General features: G+C 40.9%; 1 protein-coding gene across 6 annotated transcripts in view; it reads right to left on the bottom strand.

Annotated features, from left to right (window-relative positions):
• OSBPL1A (oxysterol binding protein like 1A) overlaps positions 1-18,146 on the bottom strand; it is a 78,535-nt gene that overhangs the window by 37,711 nt on the left and 22,678 nt on the right. For all 6 annotated transcript variants that reach the window (XM_080380580.1, XM_080380578.1, XM_080380579.1 and 3 more), the window contains 3 exons: positions 16,873-16,998; positions 15,635-15,716; positions 12,895-13,001 (listed from right to left, as the gene is read on the bottom strand). In XM_080380580.1, the coding sequence (XP_080236706.1) occupies positions 12,895-13,001; positions 15,635-15,716; positions 16,873-16,998 (315 nt within the window). The remainder of the gene's footprint in view (positions 1-12,894; positions 13,002-15,634; positions 15,717-16,872; positions 16,999-18,146) is intronic.

The raw sequence follows: 18,146 nt of genomic DNA, 5'->3' as shown, positions 1-18,146 counted from the left end.
GACACATCTCATTCTTCTGAGTACAAAGTTATAATTTCTCTATATCTGACTGACTTAAATAATAAAATTCTGGTAATGAAGGACCAGATATAATCATAAAACTTAAAAAGACAGTGGAACCACTGCCAGAAGCAAGAACCAAGCTATCATCCACACAAAAGAAATTCAGACTTTAGCAGGATCACACCAACACAGACAGACACCAAAGTAGCAACAGAACTGCTGTTCAAGAGAAGAGCTGGAGACGCTGAGAGCAGTCAGTACCCTTCTTGCAACATATAAGTCTATTCTAAAACTCCATGATTCAAGACTGCCTGGATTAACAGTTTCTAAACTATCCACATGCTAGGGACAAAGGCAAGTTTGCCTCCCACCTTTCCCTAAGACACTCACACTTCCTCTTCAACATGGACCTTGCTGCCTTCCTTCCCCTCTCCTGTTTCCACATTTGGCTATGTCAAAGTTTGTTTATTCAGAGGCTGATGAAGCACCGCAGTTTTAACCAGTGGGGAATGTTGTAGTTCTGAGCCAAGAACCTGTCTAGAAGCGCAAGAAAAAATTGCAAATATTTCAGTTCTGGTTGCAGATTAGAAGGATGGTTATGGCTTGAAAGCTTCGGTTTAAGCTTTTTTTATCAGAGAAACTGCTTTCTTCGAAGTGATTCTGCACTGGTCAAGACTTCACAGAGTTTTTCCTGGTTGGTTTCTGAAGTAAGACTTAATGGCAATTTCAAGTCTTCTTCTTAGAGTCTTCTTAAGTCTCTGCTTAGGTTTGAAAGCTGCAGAAGTTGCCAGTTTCCAGAGTGCATTCTGTCCCTACTCATGTTCCAGTATTATAATAATGATCAGTCAAGTATCAGGAGTTCAAACAAAAAGCCTTCTGATTTTGTTGTTTTCCATTAAGTATTGTTTCTATTCTGAGTAAAGCTGAAATTAAATATGGCTGCTATTCATGTTTGCCAATAGCTTATGCCAAAATAAGCTGAGACTGAATGACATCAGCAGTGATGTACATGTTTGGGAAGCTTGTTTCAAGTTGCAGAGCTACACTATTACCAGAAAAAAAACCACCGCAAAGACATTTTGCTGCCATAGCGAGATTAAGCATCTACTTCTTCAGAGGAATGTGTCACAAGTAACCTTACCCAAACTAAGGGTCTCATTAACGCTGATGTATTACACTAATGCCAACAGGACTAGAACAGTATATTGCTGTCTGTTTTCAGATCTAGTAAGGACTTTTCTGTGTCTTTTCCCTTTGAGAGACTCAAGACATCTTTGAAGTTAACTAGTCCCACAGACAGAGAGACCAGGCTTTAAGATGCAGGGGTTCTTAAAAACACACACAGGAAACATTTCCTTTTTATTCTTAAGGACTGTTTTGAAAAGAGATCTTAAGGCAGTTTTGCTCTAACTACTTCCTTTAAGTATTTTTTGGTATACACAACTGATTACTTTGATCAAGCCCTTTGTATTCTCTCCCCCACACTTCTTCCCAGTTGGATCACAGCAAATGCATGTGTATTAATGTTTTATCTTTTGAAGCAACTGTCATGTTTTTGCTGTTTTTGTTGGCTCTTAGTGACTCAGAGTGAAACCAGCTTCCTATTAAAAAAATTAACACTTCTGAAGCTGGTTGTCTGTTCTACAAGCTCCGTTATTGGGATCCTTGTTAATTATTCATGAAAAATAACTGACAAGTTTTATTAAAAAGCAACTCCAAAACAAACACGCAAGCTGCATAGTTGTTCTGCATTTATGGACAACTCAAATGTCTTATTTGCTAGTTTTTATTTCATTCTGGATGCTAACCAAACCAGTTAAAAATGAAAAAAGTTGAATGTCTACACAGGCCAGAAGTCAACGGTGAGTTTCACAATGCAGTGCTAGAGTTCTGATCTCCAAACAAAACCCACCTTGGAAAGCATTCTCACGTGCTGTTGCCCAGAACATGCTCTTCTCAACTTTCCAGTGTTAAAGAATCAGACTTCACAGAGACACACACATGCCAAAATCTCACCTATACTTCAGATTTTAGGAGGACTTGCAGCATTAAGGAGTTTGTCTCTTCTTAGGGGTAAGGACAGAACAGTGTCTCAGAGGAAAATTGTCCGTAAGCAGGCCACAGCCAGCAGACATCAGCTAAGCCCTGGGCAGGCTGATAAGATATTTCCTGAAATTAGAGTACGTCATATGGAAGTTTGTCCAGCAGTTAGGCAGACAGATAACCATGCTTTGGGCTACTGAAATCCAAACAAGAAGTTCACCACCTCAGATCAAATTAGCAAAAATACATTTGCATACTGTGAATGAGATCTGAAATACTGCTGCTCTGTTTTTATTTTTGTTATAAATAATTGCTAGTCTCAAACCCCTACCGTTATCCCTACTGGTATATTACAAGGAGACACAACAGAACACCCATCATTGCCATGCAGAACAACTAGATAATCCGAGCATTCAAATTCAGTGGAACAGATCTTCTCTCTTCATGAATGATCTCAACCACTTTTGCCCTTATCTAGTGGTGGCTAGGTTTTGGGGGGGGGTTTGCTTTGGTTTTTTTGGGGGGATTGTTTTTGGTTTTACTTCCTCTGTTGCAAGAATGCAGTATATTACTCGCTGCTACTCAGGCCCCCCTTGTGCAAAAAGTAACTAAAGATGAATAGAATAGGTAGAACAAGCCCACTTCTCCTGGAAATATATGCTTAACACTGTAGCAAAGCTATTTACTGATAAATCAGTTTATTACTCCCAGATAGGCAATCCAAGTAGCATCTACATTTCAGAGGAAGAAGTGGCCCTAGCTTAAACTTCTAGTAAGCTCTTTTATGAACTTCTCCAATAAAATCCACTGGCTTCTAAAATAAAACTAGAAGGTAGATTTGATAAAAGTCTAAGGAACACCAAGAGTTCTCCCCACGCCAAGCTGAAGCAGGATCTGACAGCCTGGAGTGACATATCTCTTTTTAGCATCAGTAAATTATACGTGGGAGCAAAGACAATAGTAAAAAAGCACTGATCATATGTTATCACCTGATCTGTGGAACATGGTTCACTGAAATTGTCTAGAACTAATGGACAGGACTGCCTGGATGCAGTACTGCATGGATGCCTGAGGACTGTTCAGGCTAGAGAAGAGAAGGCTCAGGGTAGATGTCAATCTATATAAATACCTGAAGGGAAGGTGCAAAGACAACACAGCCAGGCTCCTCTCAGTGGTGCCCATTTACAGTCCCAGAGGCAATGGGCACAAACTGAAACACAGGAGGTTCCCTCTGAACATCAATAAACACTTTTTTTACTATGAGGGTGACTAAGCACTGGCACAGGTTGCCTAGAGAGGTTGTAAAGTACCCATCCTTGGATGTACTCAAAAGCCATCTGGACACAGTCCTGGGCAACCAGCTCTAGGTGGCCCTGTCTGAGCAGAGGGGTTGGACCAGAAGACCTCCAGAGGTCCCTGCCAAGCTCAATCATTTCCATTTTTTTATCCTGTGAGATTACAGTTTAGCCCTTAGCCTGAAATGTGGTTTCAGATGGAGGAGAATACTGGTCAGATAAAACTAGATTTCTGCTATCCATAGGCACAGATGCAACTGTCCAAAGTTTCAAGACATCTTAAAGGCTCAGCCAGCTCATTTTCATCTCAATTTGATTTGTCTGACCTTGCAGCAAAGTGTTTCACTAGAACAATAGACAATCCAATTTGCACACACAGCACAGAATGTTTCCACAATTGATAATCTTGTGGGCATTTCCAGAAAGGTACCAGCTACTGACATATATGGATTATCACACTACCTAGAGGAGCTATACCATGATCTTGACAACTTAAGATTATTCCGCACCACAGTGGTAAAATGCCTGTGTATGGCTGTGCCCCGTTAGTTCATGCCTATCTGTACAAACCCTACCCTCCAAGTTCCTGCAGATGTTTCCAGACAAGGCAAGAGCAGTTTTGTTTTCCCTACCCTTTCTCCCACTATAGCTTTTGACTCAAAAAACAGCAACATTATTAAATTATGAGATTAATAGGAAACTGTATTTCTAGTCACGGGCCAAATATCTGAATGAGCTTATGTTGTGAAAGCGGTGTAGTTTTGTCAGCAGAAAACTCCTGCTGCCAGATGAAAAAGTCTACGGTCTGCTTCTGCGACAAAACTATTCTCTTCTAAACTAAGGAACACCCCTATGGTATGATGTACACTGCAGACTTCCTTCAAATAGGCATGCTTTAAAGCCATTCTCAAAACCTCCTAATGTACCCATGGATCCAAGAGTTACCGCACTGATGTCCAAGTTTTAAAATTAATAATGTAGCAGTGACAAGCATTAGAGGAGGGAAAACATTCCTATTCAAAACCACTGACAAGTCTACATTTACCTTACAAGTGGCTTAACATCGAGCTATGCAAACAGAGTAAGCGTATCACAGGTGTCAATTCCCAAATGCATTCCATGAAGATGACATATTCAGATGAGGGTTATTCTTACATCAGAACTGGACATCCTCTTATACTGGACTCTTCAGGATATTCGCAACAAATGGATATGCTTTATTCATAAGAGGCCTTCTATCTTACCACTCCACTCCTCTGCAGCAACATTCAGCTCAGCTTTTTACTATAAAAGGATCATCATTTGTTTTGTGTGCGCTGATCAACTATCCTTATAGGATTATCACAGGCCTGCATTTCCCATTTGTACATAACACTGAATACATTTAAAGTATATTACTGATGCATTTAAAAGGGGGTGATGTTAAGAACCATACAAGCACTCTGGAGAAAGAGGTTACTAGCGTTCCTTGATGACCAGGCCTGGCATGTACCTTCAAGGAAAACTGTAATATTAGTGATTAATTTTCAGTACATAAATACTTTCTAAACACAGCCCATTTACTAATTCTAGTGATAACCTCAGTGACTCAGCAGCCAGCATTACACTGATGCATTTCTTTACGGGACAGCACAACAAGCAGAGATAACACGGTCCTGAATATTAATATTAAAACAAAAAAGCTTTTAAAGTCACTGGCTGCGTGGAGGAGAGATAGAGGCCATCAAGTACATGTTCGGTTCATGAGATTAAAAATCAGACAAGAGGTCAAATTCCACAATGGCTTACCTCTATTACAAAATGGTATCAGCTCTGAAGAGTTATTGAATAAACAAAGTAAAAAAAATAGTTTTGGATGAAAAGCCATGACTGTGGCCAAGTGAAGTGGAAAAAAAAAATAGATAACACACCCTCATACTAGTACTGTCTAAACAGGAGATCATCCATTTTATTCTTCATAGCTAGAAGACCCCTATATTTCATGTAACCAGAAGTGACTAAAATACAACAACTAAAAAGACAGCAAAGAACAGCAGAGAAGTAAGTTTAGATTGAGTCAACATGCTTTATTCAAGGAAAGGCTAACACAACTGCACATGGACAGCCTACTAAGCCATAAAGGCAATAGATCGGAAGTCACTGACATTTTAAGGAAGTCAAATAAAACACACCAAAAATCCCACCACATGGTGAATTTAAGATGATTTGACAACAGTTCGGTGAAGCCTTAAGTTACTTATGCTACTCAGAGACAATGCATTAAATAACATCATACAAAATGTATGGGTAAAAAAAAATTAAATAACTTATCTCCCTCAAAAGCAAGTGTTAATATCCAATACTGGACAGACTAAATGAAGTTTGTTTTACATGTGTAGACCTAATTTTTTTAATTATTATTCTAAGAAACTAGCTTTTAACAGCTTTACAAGGAAAAATGGCATTATAAAACCCCTAAGTTTAAAAAAAGAAAGGTCAAGGAGGAAAAATATATCTGCAGTCACACACATTTACTAATTCACTGGAGTTACAGAGCTCAGCATTCTGATGTTTTACGCAGCTGGGAGACAGACCACTCAGCCAAACTGCCGCTGCAGTCATGTATCTCAGACACTAGCATGCAAAAATCCCTGCGAACAAAGTTAACAAGTATGGTGCTATGTGCAGAGGTTCAGCCTTAAATCCCGGGTTTTGCTGCTTCAGTTTTTTCCTGAAATGTTAACAGACCTTAAGTGACAATACACTGGCTGTCTGGGAGCTAGCGAATTTTAGAACTCTGCTGTTCATCCATTCTTACAAAACACATCAGATAGATATTAAGCAAGAACACTGAAAACATCCTGATCAGCTTTGCATGCCATTATGAAATCACAATGAAACTAGAAGAATAAAAGTATGTACCCTTCCCACTCCAATTTGTTTTCCAAGCATGAAGAAAAAAAAAAAAAAAGAAAAAAAAAAGAGCAATACCTTCATAGCAGTAAGTAGCAGGAACACAGAAAGAAAATTTCCACATTATGGTTTTTTTTGTTCCTCTATCAGCTTAGAGACAGCATCACTGTTTTTCAAATAGTAATTCTGTTTTCTATTAACATAATTTTTATTTGAGAAGCTTACTATAACAAGTACTATTCTATTAAACTTGGTTGCTGCTTGATCTTTCCCCCCTGCAGCCTCATCTAAGCCCCTTTTCTCCGTGTTTTTGCATTAAAAAGTAAAATCCCCCAACAAGTTGTAGACAACCTCAGAAGTAAACCTCAGAATGGGAGCTGCAGAAACACAGTGAGAGGGAGTCTCATTTCAAACTAATATGTTTTTACACTCTGTTTCCCCAGAGGCCCATAAATGGATTCCAAGTTAGTTTACATAAGGCTGCTTAACAACTGCCAAGAAAAAAAACACACCTACAAGCCAAGCTTTGAAAAGTATTAATCCACTCTGGAAAGTGCAAGAACAGGTTAGCAGTGTGATTCAAATTGGGCAATACAGTACTGAGTGGAGAATGCCTTCAGACAAGTTGTGTGACCAGCTTTCATGTAGGCTTGTAGAGCTCCAAGTCAGCAGCAGTTTCACTGTTGCTAGATATTAGCACATAACTTTGAATATAATCTACTGGCAACCATATCACCAGCTACAAGGAAAACTGTTAACTTCTGAAGTACACACTCTTAAGGAAAAAAAAATAACAATAACGCAAAAAACAAACCCCAGAAGTTGGGACCCTGCTGTGCTAAAAAGACCAGTAGCATTCATCTTTTGCCCTACAGTAACATCCAAGTGTCATTCTGTCAGCTAGGACCGTCTACCATTCAGAAGCCTTCTGTATACAGCACTTAACCAAGGATCTTATCGACTGCTTCAAAATTTAAGTATTCTGTCAACACACAATACCCTTTAATAAAAGAAAAGCAGTAATACTTACTTATTTTTCCCCTAAATGGAATCCCAGTACTTGTTATTTTAACAAGCTTCTGTCTAAGCTGCTGCTTAGCTTCTCTGCCCACTCTGGTGACCTATTCAGTCTTGGCTGCTCTAGGAAAGTCTTTGAAAAAAAGTTATGTTCTTTAACTCCCCTATTTCCTTGACACTTTGGACTCACTAAACTGCTTCCTTTACATAGTGCTGATAAGGACAGTGTCTTCACAGACCTGTAGTTCGTTTTCTATCTGCAAGCCTGCAGTACAGTGGCAGAAAGAAAATGCTTCCAGAGCAAGAACACTACGCCATCTGCAAACGTTTAATTATCAAGTTCTTCTGATTTGAATAGCTTCTCTTTAGAGCTTTAGTACATATGAAAGACACATGCATATACAGCACCCAAAAATGAGCACAGCAAGAATCATCAAGGCATGACTAGACCTGCCACCATTCTAGTAGGAGAAACCACCTGCCAAATGATTTTCCTGTCGGTAGCTTTGTTCTCCCACATGCCATGCATATACATGACCCGTACGTAACACATTATATTTCATGCTCTTCTGTGTAAGGGAAAAATACCAATCTTTACCTGGGCACCTGTTTGAGCACAGAGAACCTTCCAATGAACTTGTTACTTTCAAACAAGATTAAAGGTGCACTAGGTATTTCTAGGACACTTCTACTCATTTGGAGGGGAGGGGAAGAAATAGGGACAAGTCAGAAATGCATACAGCCAGCACAGGTTTTCTTGGTGCAGACACACTTTTCGTTTCTCAACAATTATCAATGAGTGCAATTATCAGCTGTTGGAAAACCACTCTCCTTTCCCCAAGTTTGCAAGCTGAACAGTGTTTCAGTTGTTTGGGGCATTGCCTACAGGCCTTGACACACTGAGGTCTCACCTTGATTTCCACTATTTCAAGCAAGAGCTGCAGAACAGAATTGACAACAGAATTGCTCTGTTGTGCTCCAATGATTGAAAGAAAGCAAAAAAAAAAATAAAACCCAACACCAAAAACCAACCAAAAAAGGCTGTCATCTGTTTCTAAGCTCAAGGAGAAAAGAGCAGAGAAACACAGGTACTGGTGCCATGATTGAGGGGCTAAGGACTCTATGGTTCTAGGTCTAGTACAACAGTCAGCCATGACACGATCCCCAGACCTAACTCTGAAATCACAAAATTAACCTCTTTCTTAGCTTCCCTGATTTTGAGTCCCTCATCCTTCTTCATCTCTCCCTTCCACACACCGAAAGCTCCCTAGACCTTACAGAGATTAGCATAGCTGACTGTATTGCCAGGTGGCAGAAAAAAGGACTGCTGATGGACTCCAGGATTTTTCTAGACAGATTTGCCCAGGGTGCCCATATCAATAGTATTCCCTTGACTGCAGGGTGTCATCACTGCTCCCCTCACCTCCACATGGAAACGTAACAAAAAGTCTTATTAAGGAGTCACCTGGACACAGTACAGGCACCTTCTTCATTCACAAGCCAGTAAGGTAGTAGGTCTAAGTTTAACAGCCACACGTGTCTCCCAGACCACAAACCAGACACATATTAAAAGACAATTATTTGTATCCCGAAGAGCATGCATGCATTCATTCACAAGAACACACACAGCCACATCTAACCCTCGGACATTCAATTACATTTCCAAAAATTATGAAACAAATTAAGGCAGTACACTGAACTCCTAGAGATTAATATTTGCTAGTTGAACTGCATGCATTTTTTTATTTATAGTACATTAGTTATATATGCAAGAGATAATCTCTACCATGGAGTAACCTAACTAAACTCAAGGACTATGACCCACAGCATTTTGACCTTAAAGTTTCTCTAAAAGTGACAAGCTTAATTTGTTACGACAGATTCCCTAGCTGAGTATAGAACCCATTTAAAACAAGAAATGAAGAAACCTTTCCTGAATCCCTTATCTCATTTGCTGAGGTTTTTCATCAGCTTGTAAACAAATGCCCTTTTCAAAAACACACACACACCCCACAAAAAAAAAAAAAAAAGGAAGGAATGACACTACCTACAAAGTAAGAAGATCAAACAGACTACAAATTAAGTCAGTTTACAATTGTTATTTGTTCTAAACTCATGCAATGTCAGCTTTTAATTTACTGTTAAATATAACCTTTGATAGTAAAAGTGAAACTTAGAAGAGTCAGGATACTCATCAGCACGCTTTATCTAGCATTAGTTAATGAAGAAGCAAGTTTAAAATAAAAATAAAGCTGATTCCTTTAAAGAGTACCTTTCATACAGCTTCAGTGCTGGCAGCTCAAGTACTGGAGGTAAATGTCAAACTCAGCCAGAAAATCTAGCAGAGATAATAGCGTGCAAGAAACCTTATGTTAAACTTCTCCTACAACTATATAAAAATACTAAAATCCAACTGCTCTTGGAATGCAGGTTCTGGTATCTGCTAGACATAGTACAAGGGAAGTCCTGGTTTGCAACAATACTTACTAACCTTGTGCCAAAGTCACTGCAGAAAACGTTTCGAGTGGTACTATCTCCGACACAAACGCCTCAATAAATGTTCACATTAAAGCAATCGAATTATCTTCCTTTTTCCCCCCTTTAACTGTTCGGCAAGAAGTATCTGCGCTCATCTCCGCCTGACTCTGAAGGGTTCATCCCAATGTCAAGAAAAAAAACCCACCCAACCACACGGAAAAGCCAAACCCGGTCCCCCGCGCGCAGCACCTACCGCGGACCCGGAGTCGTGCGGCGGCAGCAGCGGCAGGCGGTGCCGGGGCGCGCAGCGCGGCGGGCGGCCCCTTCACCTTGCACCAGGGCGCGCAGCGCGGCGCGGCGCAGGGCAGGGCCGGGCAGGGCGGGGGGTGGCGCCCGCCGCGCAGCCCGCGCCCCGCCAGGGCCGGCGGGTCCCGCCGAGCGCGGGGCACGGAGAAGGGGCGGAGGAGGCCGACCCGAAATAGCGGGGCGGGCCCGCTCCCAGCCCGGCTAAAAATGGCCCGACAGGCCGAGCGCTGCCGCGCCGCCCCGCCCCGCCGCCGGGGCCGGGCCATCCGCCCGCCGCTCATGGGCCGCGGCGGGTCCCGCAGCCCGCCGGGCCGCCCCGCACGGAGCCCCGCCGCAGTGGGCTATTTTTGGAAGCGCCGTCGCCGCTCCCCTCTGCGGCGTCGCAGCAGCTCCCGCCGAGCGGGGCGGCGAGGTCACGCCTTCTCCGGCACGGGTGGCGGGCAGCACGGCGCTGCGGGGACCCCGCTCCCGCAGCCGGCACCGCAGCGGGCCCGCCCCCGGGCGAGGAACCCGGCCGCGCTGTCCCGCAGCCGCTCGGAAGCGTCCCCGCCGCCGCGGACAGCGGCGCTGGGGGAAGGAGCGGCACCGGACAGATGGAGCGTTCCGCGGTCACGCTCATGCACCATTTCTAAGGCAAGCGGAGGAGGCTGGAGCTCGCCGTCTTTTTTTTCCTCTTTAGTGCTGCATTAGCAGTTCCATTTGCAGGCTGCACGCTTACGCTACAATTTACACAGCGCAGCAGTGGGCTAAACAAAGAAGTTTTCTCTAAAAGACTAAGCATGTTCGCTGGGGTTATCCTTACGGAAGCTAGCAGCCCAGCCTCTCCTCATTAGTCAAACAGTGGCTTCTGGTATGCTGACAATTTAAGTTAGAGGGAAAAGAATTCTCCTTAAAGTGGCAAGATAAAAAAGGTACCAAGAAGCTTGAGAAAATGTTCATCCTAGAGGGAACCAGATTTCACGGGACACATACACTACAACTGAAAGGTCTCACGGAGCAATTAATTCCTCTCTACTCACAGGAAGCCCCTGTAAGACAAGCTGCAGTCAAACAGTTGCCTGGAGACAACAGGACAGGCAGGAAAGAAGCTTTTCGACAACAGTTGCAGAGTTATCCTTCCTGAAGGTCATTCAGCAGTTTCAAGTCGACAGCAGCCAATTATTGCCAGAGCATTCACGGAAGTTGGTCCCAAACACTGACAACACCTAAGCCTTAACTTCATTATTGAAGATCATGATCAGAAGAGAAACAAACACTAAAGATATTTTTTTTTTTTAGAGTATTTTACACAAGTGTTTTTATATTAGAGTTTGATACTTATCTACTTGGAAGGAATATTAAAGCATTTAATTGGGGTCCTATCACTTGTCAATACAGAACCCAATATATTTTTTTTGCGATGCCAGCAGAACTGCAGCCTAGAAATCAACACTGAATGGCAAAAAACAGGGCCTTTTCTTACAATGGACAACAAACCCAAATGCTGTGGGTTCAATAACAGTAATGCTCAAGGAACATAACTTTTTGGAAAGGTTCAAGTCTTAGGAAGAGATTGCTGCTGTAATTTCCCTCATGAGCTTATGGCATCTTTAAAAGCCTATATTACATTCTGGAATTGCAATAGTTAAGTTTAAAAATATCAAGACGCAAAACTCTCCACAATCACATTGCCTTGTCATGACCAACTGATCTCACTAGCTATGGTGGAAATTTGAGTTCACACCTCAGCCTATCCCTCTGTGCCGAAACCTAGTGCTTCCAGATTAAAATAAGGCCTCTACAACACCTACTGAGACTGTTCAAGTTCAAGTAAGGTGAAATTACAATTTCACCATATGTTTTGCCATACTCTACTCTGGAAAGCTATTTTAGTCTGGCTTGAAGCAAGATGCCAACACAGTTAAGGAATACTAACTAACACTATACACCCACTGTTGTAACAATTTCCCCCTCATCCACAAATGGAACTGTCAACTTTAATATTAGATTTTCTTAAAGAAAAAAACCCTCACTGTAAAAAAGCAATGCTTGTTCCACTCTGCCAGAGTTTGACTCAAGCAAGTCTAGAAGACTCGTGACTGAAGACAAGAAGAATTGGAAAGGAATGAGGGAAAAAAAAATGTATCTTAAACCAGCCCTAGACAATGGAGCCAGTGTTTGCAGCTCACTGTTAAAGAACTGGAAGACTAACAGCACCAACACAAACCTCATTTTGAAACAGCTTACTGACGACAACAGAAGCCTAACTAAGCAATTACTGTTACTACAATACAGAAAGACAAGTTTATTCCACGGACTAAGGTATCTTCAAGAGGGGAGAGAAACACCAGATATCCTAACCCATAAATTAATCAGTTTGACATACATTTGCAAATTGAAGCATTTGCATGATGTTTAACACCATACATTTGTCACTGGGAAAGCCAAGTTCAATAGATAGCATTTGCACACCCACCAAGCACATGGTCTGAAAAACAAATTCAGAAGCAGTATTGTTCAACAATTCAGTTAGCCAGTACAAGAAAAAAAAAAAAATCTCAAAATTTTAACCTTCAAATCAGCAAAGCAACTGCCTTATTGAATTCAAGCATTCAGTTTGAACCTTACAAGCAGTAGTTTGTAAGAAAAATCTGTGTCTCTTCTGAACACTCAATAGTAAGATATCCTTTTGTAGAGGAACTTAGCTACTCTTTCTTTAAAAGCATGAGTTTTCATCACATTCAGCATGCAAAAGGACAGCTTACCAACAATATGAAGATCTATGTGTTTGCGTATTTATTTTTGTAACAGGTAAGCAGGGAACTAGCAAAATATACTAAGCCATTCAACCCTTTATAGACTCATGCAGCACAATACATACCCCTTCTTGCTTTGCAAATAGGTTGAGGCAGTCAGCCAGGGCCTCACATGTTTCCTGGGATACTTCAGAGACCACATCAACTTTTTGCAGGAGGGGAGAAGATATTCCTGAAAGCACAAAAGATTAGTAGCATTAGGGGGACACTGTAAATTGCAGGATTCTTTTAATTATTTTTTCCTCCAAGTAATACAGGTATAACATTCATATCCTACAGGAAGGCTGGTGAACTGCAAGATCTGTGTGAGGAAAGGGCAAGGAAAAGTAGCACGGAGGGAACGTAAGTTCTTTCTTTTGCATTCTTTCCCTAGTACTGGTATAAATGGCACATGAATGGATCAAGTTTCTCTTTCAGCATGGCTTAGAAAACAGAGGTAGTAAGCTATGGCAGCAACACACTGGAAAGTTACTAGCAACAATCTCCTTTTAACCACTTTCTAGATCTAAGAGCCTCAGAATTGCCAGCTGACAGAATTCAAATACAAAGGAAACTGCACTGGTTTAATGTAAGTGAGAAATGTAGCTCCTTTTGCCTTCTGCCACAGTATTACATAGAACAGAAAAAATTTTCCACAGTGCAGCTGGAGATTTAGGTTTGAAAAAATAGATGGAGACTTACAAGTGCACTGATCAATAAAAGGGGAAGGAAATCTTATTTTAGTGGACTCATCTTCTGGATAAGTAGCACTGCTTGCAGGGCAACAGTACCTCACATCCTGACTTCTGTGACCATTTATAGCAGCAGCTACATGCCTAGAACCAGCAGAAAACCATGATAACCCAATCAGCCAGTAGAAGTTATTTAATATTTGAGTTCATCTTTGAAGATTTATGATGTGCAGCAACTCCTCAGAAGTCATGCAAACTATTCTCTCAGGAAGCATAATTGTTACAATTAAAATAAGGGTTCATTTAGAGGCCACAGACTCCAGGATCAGTTGACACCATTTAGTAACACAGGTGCTTCAAGTTGATGCTATAACAATATAGACTAAGTAGTCTGGCAGTGACAGTTCTTGAATATTTTGCAATTTATACTGCTCATGCAGGACAAGATACAGTACATATCCACACACTAATTGGTGTCTGATACCACATCTCACTACTGACTTAGGAATTAGAGGTCTCTACTTAGAGCAGCTATCAAGAACAGCTAGCACCTCTAGAAGAAGGGGCAGCACAGTGAGTGAGTACAGGTCCTAAGGTAGCCTTTTTTATTACTCAAAAGCTTTTAGGAGATGTTCCACATGGAAGAACATTTAACTTGAAATCTGCATTCTTCTGGAGCCAGGGGAGTCAAATACTTTAAAGATACCACATCAACCTAATGTGAGAACTGGGAGAGCTGCAGCAGTTCTCTCTGTTAAGACCCACAGAAGTTACACATGAATGTGGAAACAGTTTACTGACCTGTCAAGTCACAAACATTCATTAGGATGAAAACAGGAACTTATGCCTGCTATTGGCCAAGACTAGCAGTTTCTAGGAAAGAGACAGTATCTGGTTTTGCTTTACTATGGGTTTTGGTTACTCAAGCTGTGTATTTCTTAAGAGTAGTGAGTATCCTCACTAGTTCTTCAGGCCAGCAATATGGGGTCAGAGAAGCTGCCTCTACATCTACCCAAGAGAAATTTTTCCACTTCATACTAATTTTCAAACTGCTTTTTTTGTGACTAATTCAGATTTTATTGTATTATTAATTACAAAGGCTTCCCAATAAAACACTCATATGTATTGTAAAACCTTACTTTTCTTTGTGAAATAAAAATTCGGTAAGAATTCAGTTAGTGCAAGATATGTTAACATCATGCAGTAACTTACACAGTAGCATATGGAGAAAAAGCTGGGGTTTAGACTCCTTTTGGGAGGCCACAGGGATGGAAAAGGAAGAATTTTTTTCCACCTGAAACTTGTTCTCTTACAGACTAGGATTTGTACAGATAAACAACTTGTTGTCTAGTTTGAGCTTCATAAATTTTAGTCACAATATGTAACTAGGACTCATGTTCACAAGGAACAACAGTTACATACTCTTACAGAACTCCTTAGTTTAGTTTAGTACATGAGCAACTTGTGTACATGTTTCAGACATTAAATGAAACCAGTTCTAAACTCTTAACAGCCTGATGCCTGTGCTATTTTTTGGCAGTTATGCTTCAAAAATCCAGGTACACATCAAGATTTATTATATAGAAATGAAGCCCAAGAAGTTCAAATCTGGCATAAAACTCACAGAAGTCTGTGGAATATATTCCATCACACCATGGCTCCAGTTCCTTGTATAGTTTTGTGATTTCACTTCACATCCTGTCTATCATGCCTCAGCTTTCATTGTATTTCTACTCACTACAAGTTTTTTTTTTTTTAGTAAGACAGCTAGCTCTTTGTAGCTGTCAGGGGACACTTATGCTCTGCAATAAGCTACCAACTACAGATTCTTTTTAAACCTTCAAAGCGAACCCCTATGTGATAGTACTCAGTAAGCACTGTATCTAATGGCAGTTTCACATTTGCAGCCACAGAAAGCTCCTTTCAATAAATGTACTTATTAGTCATTTCTCCAAATCTGAAATCTTAGTTCTTAGCAGTTACTATAATGTTACTTTATTTGAAGCTTTTTCAATGAGGAAGACAATCCTATATTTTCAAGCTCCTGAAAATTTAATTTCAGATTAAAGCACGTGCTGCTTAAAAGAAAATAGTTGCCTGCTAACAAACTGCATTTTAGAAGAATAAGTTTTACCTTTTGCAGCATCCAAAGATTTAACCATTGCAAGGAAATCCGAAATCTCTTTACTGAGTCTTTGTTGGCATGCTTGTGCTTTCTGAAAGACAGCAAGGATAGCTAGTTCAGAAATGCCTTGTTCTGAGGGAAGTGTATGTTTATTCTCCATCAACTATATTGAAATGTTTAAACTTGGAGAGCATTAAAACTTAACAAAGATTCCCAGTGACAGACACATTAAATCTGAAAAAAATTACCTGAAGCCCCTCTAAAGTCACAGAAGCAAACAGAAGATTTATGCACATTATATTGCTGACCAGCTTTTGTTTAAATTAGCATAGCAAACCAAACACCAAAGGATGTTGAATGTACCACTTTTGCATTTCCTCCCCTTTTTTATTAAAAAGTTTGAAAACCCAGAAGAGCCAATGCTTGTTCTTTGACAAACCTGAGGCCAAAAGTAAGCAAATGCATAGGTTAACTGATGTACAGCAAGTACAGTGACATGCAGGAATCCACCCCAAGATCCTATTCCAAGCCTGCATTTGAACTTGGAGACAGTTATCTATTAGATAATACCATCTTCTTCCATAGGCTGCTGGGAACTGCCAGCACCAGCTACCTCCCGTCTCTGTTCTGCCATGAACCACTTCAAGTTCTTGTACCAAAAGGTATGGTACAAGCCACTTGGAGTTCAGTCTCATGAAGATTTTTGCATGGCAGTGTCAACTTTTCCTTAGAGTAAAAGCTTTTAGAAGTATACATATGGCAAAAAGCAAGAAACAGACTGAATGCTCTAATTATCAAGGAAGACTCATTTCCATTGCAGGTCTCTGCGATCACTGTACAACACATCTAATGTGACCTGAGGTTCATTTCTAAGCCATTCCATTGCCTGCTTTATAGAGGTAGAGGTCGCTGAAGGTTATTTTTGTTATCCTGCAGTTTTGGTGTCACCAAACAGAGTACACAAGGCTCCCTCTCCTGGCTGAAAGTCTCAAGCAACTGTCTACCTTGCAGTAAATGCCGGTAAAACTGAAAACCACAGCCCTTTAGCTGTAGATTAACATAATTTTACACATAGTCCGAACAGGAGTACATGACAGTAAGCAGTACAAATACAAGCAGCACTTATGCATCCATGGGACAAAAGAATCATTAATTTTAGCTGAAAGTACACTAAAGCATTTCAACACACAACAATACTAAACTGCAACAGCCTAGATGCACGAGCCAAGTAAGTACTTGAGACATACTTTCAAAGTATCCTGTAGATCTGTAACAGATACTGTATCATCATCCTCATCATCACTACTCAACTGTTCTTGTGTGCAGTAATGAGTGCTATAAGCAGAGTGGTCTTCTATTGCTTCCAGCCAACTCTGAACAAAAAAACCCAGAGTTAATACACATTTGAAAGGTCATCCCCAGAAGGCAACAGCATACATGCAAAAGAAAAAAATCAAAATTTTCTATTGATGTGAGATATAAATTAGTAACATGAGACATCTTAATAAGCAGAAAATAAGATTATTAAAAATGGTTACCTGTATTGAAGATGAGATACTCTGTGGTCAGACTGTCACAGACTTATCTGATTAAACTTTAAGCACAAACATAACCCACCCCTCAGCCTACCCAAAGTCACACAGAAAAAAGTTGCACCAATTAAGAAAAGACTGTAGGGAATGTGTTCTGCATCTTTTGTTTTCCATTCAGACAGCAAGATCCCTGTGACAAAGTCTGCTGCCTTATGTGTGACAAACTGTTTACAAAACCCGAAGCGCTATCATAATTAAGAGGTAGATTATTTTCTTGTTCATTACATCAGAGTGGCAGAGTTTGGCAGGGACCTCTGGAGGTCATCTGGGCCAGCCCCCACCCCCACTCCCCCGCTTCAAGCGGGGCCACCTAGAGCTGGTTGTCCAGGACCACATCCAGATGGCTTTAGAATATCTTCAAGAATAGAGACTCTACAGCACCTCTGGGCAACCTGTGTCAGTGCTCGGTCACCCTCACATTTTTTCTTATGTTCAGAGGGAATGTCCTGTGTTTCAGTTTGTGCCCATCGCCTCTGGTCCTGTCACCAGGCATCACTGGAAAGGGCCTGGCTCCATCCCTCTTTGCACCCTCCCTTCAGGTATTTACATATATTGATAAGATACCCCAGAGCCTCTCTCCCCTAGGCTCAGCAATCCCAGCACTCCCAGCCTTTCCTAGTATTAGAGATGCTCTTGTCCCTGTAATCATCTTAGTGGGGAGCCCAGAACTGGACGCAGTACTCCAGTTGCCTCCACCACTACTTCATCATGTTAGTACAGTTACAGAAGCACAATAGTAAATACACTACAAATAACCCTAAAAAAAAAGTTATGCTCTTGTTTCAGGCCCATCTTTTAAGAAAATATAATTAAGTCATCTAGGAGGATGGCTAAGAGTAGAACGTACCATTAAACACTTTTGTTTAGGATAACAAACGATGAAAGAAAGTGCAACAAAAGGAAGTTGCAATAGAAATTTACCACATGGA

Source organism: Falco punctatus, assembly GCF_963210335.1.
Source record: "Falco punctatus genome assembly, chromosome: 3".
Classification (NCBI taxonomy): domain Eukaryota; kingdom Metazoa; phylum Chordata; class Aves; order Falconiformes; family Falconidae; genus Falco; species Falco punctatus.
This window is presented reverse-complemented; position numbering and strand designations above follow the sequence as displayed.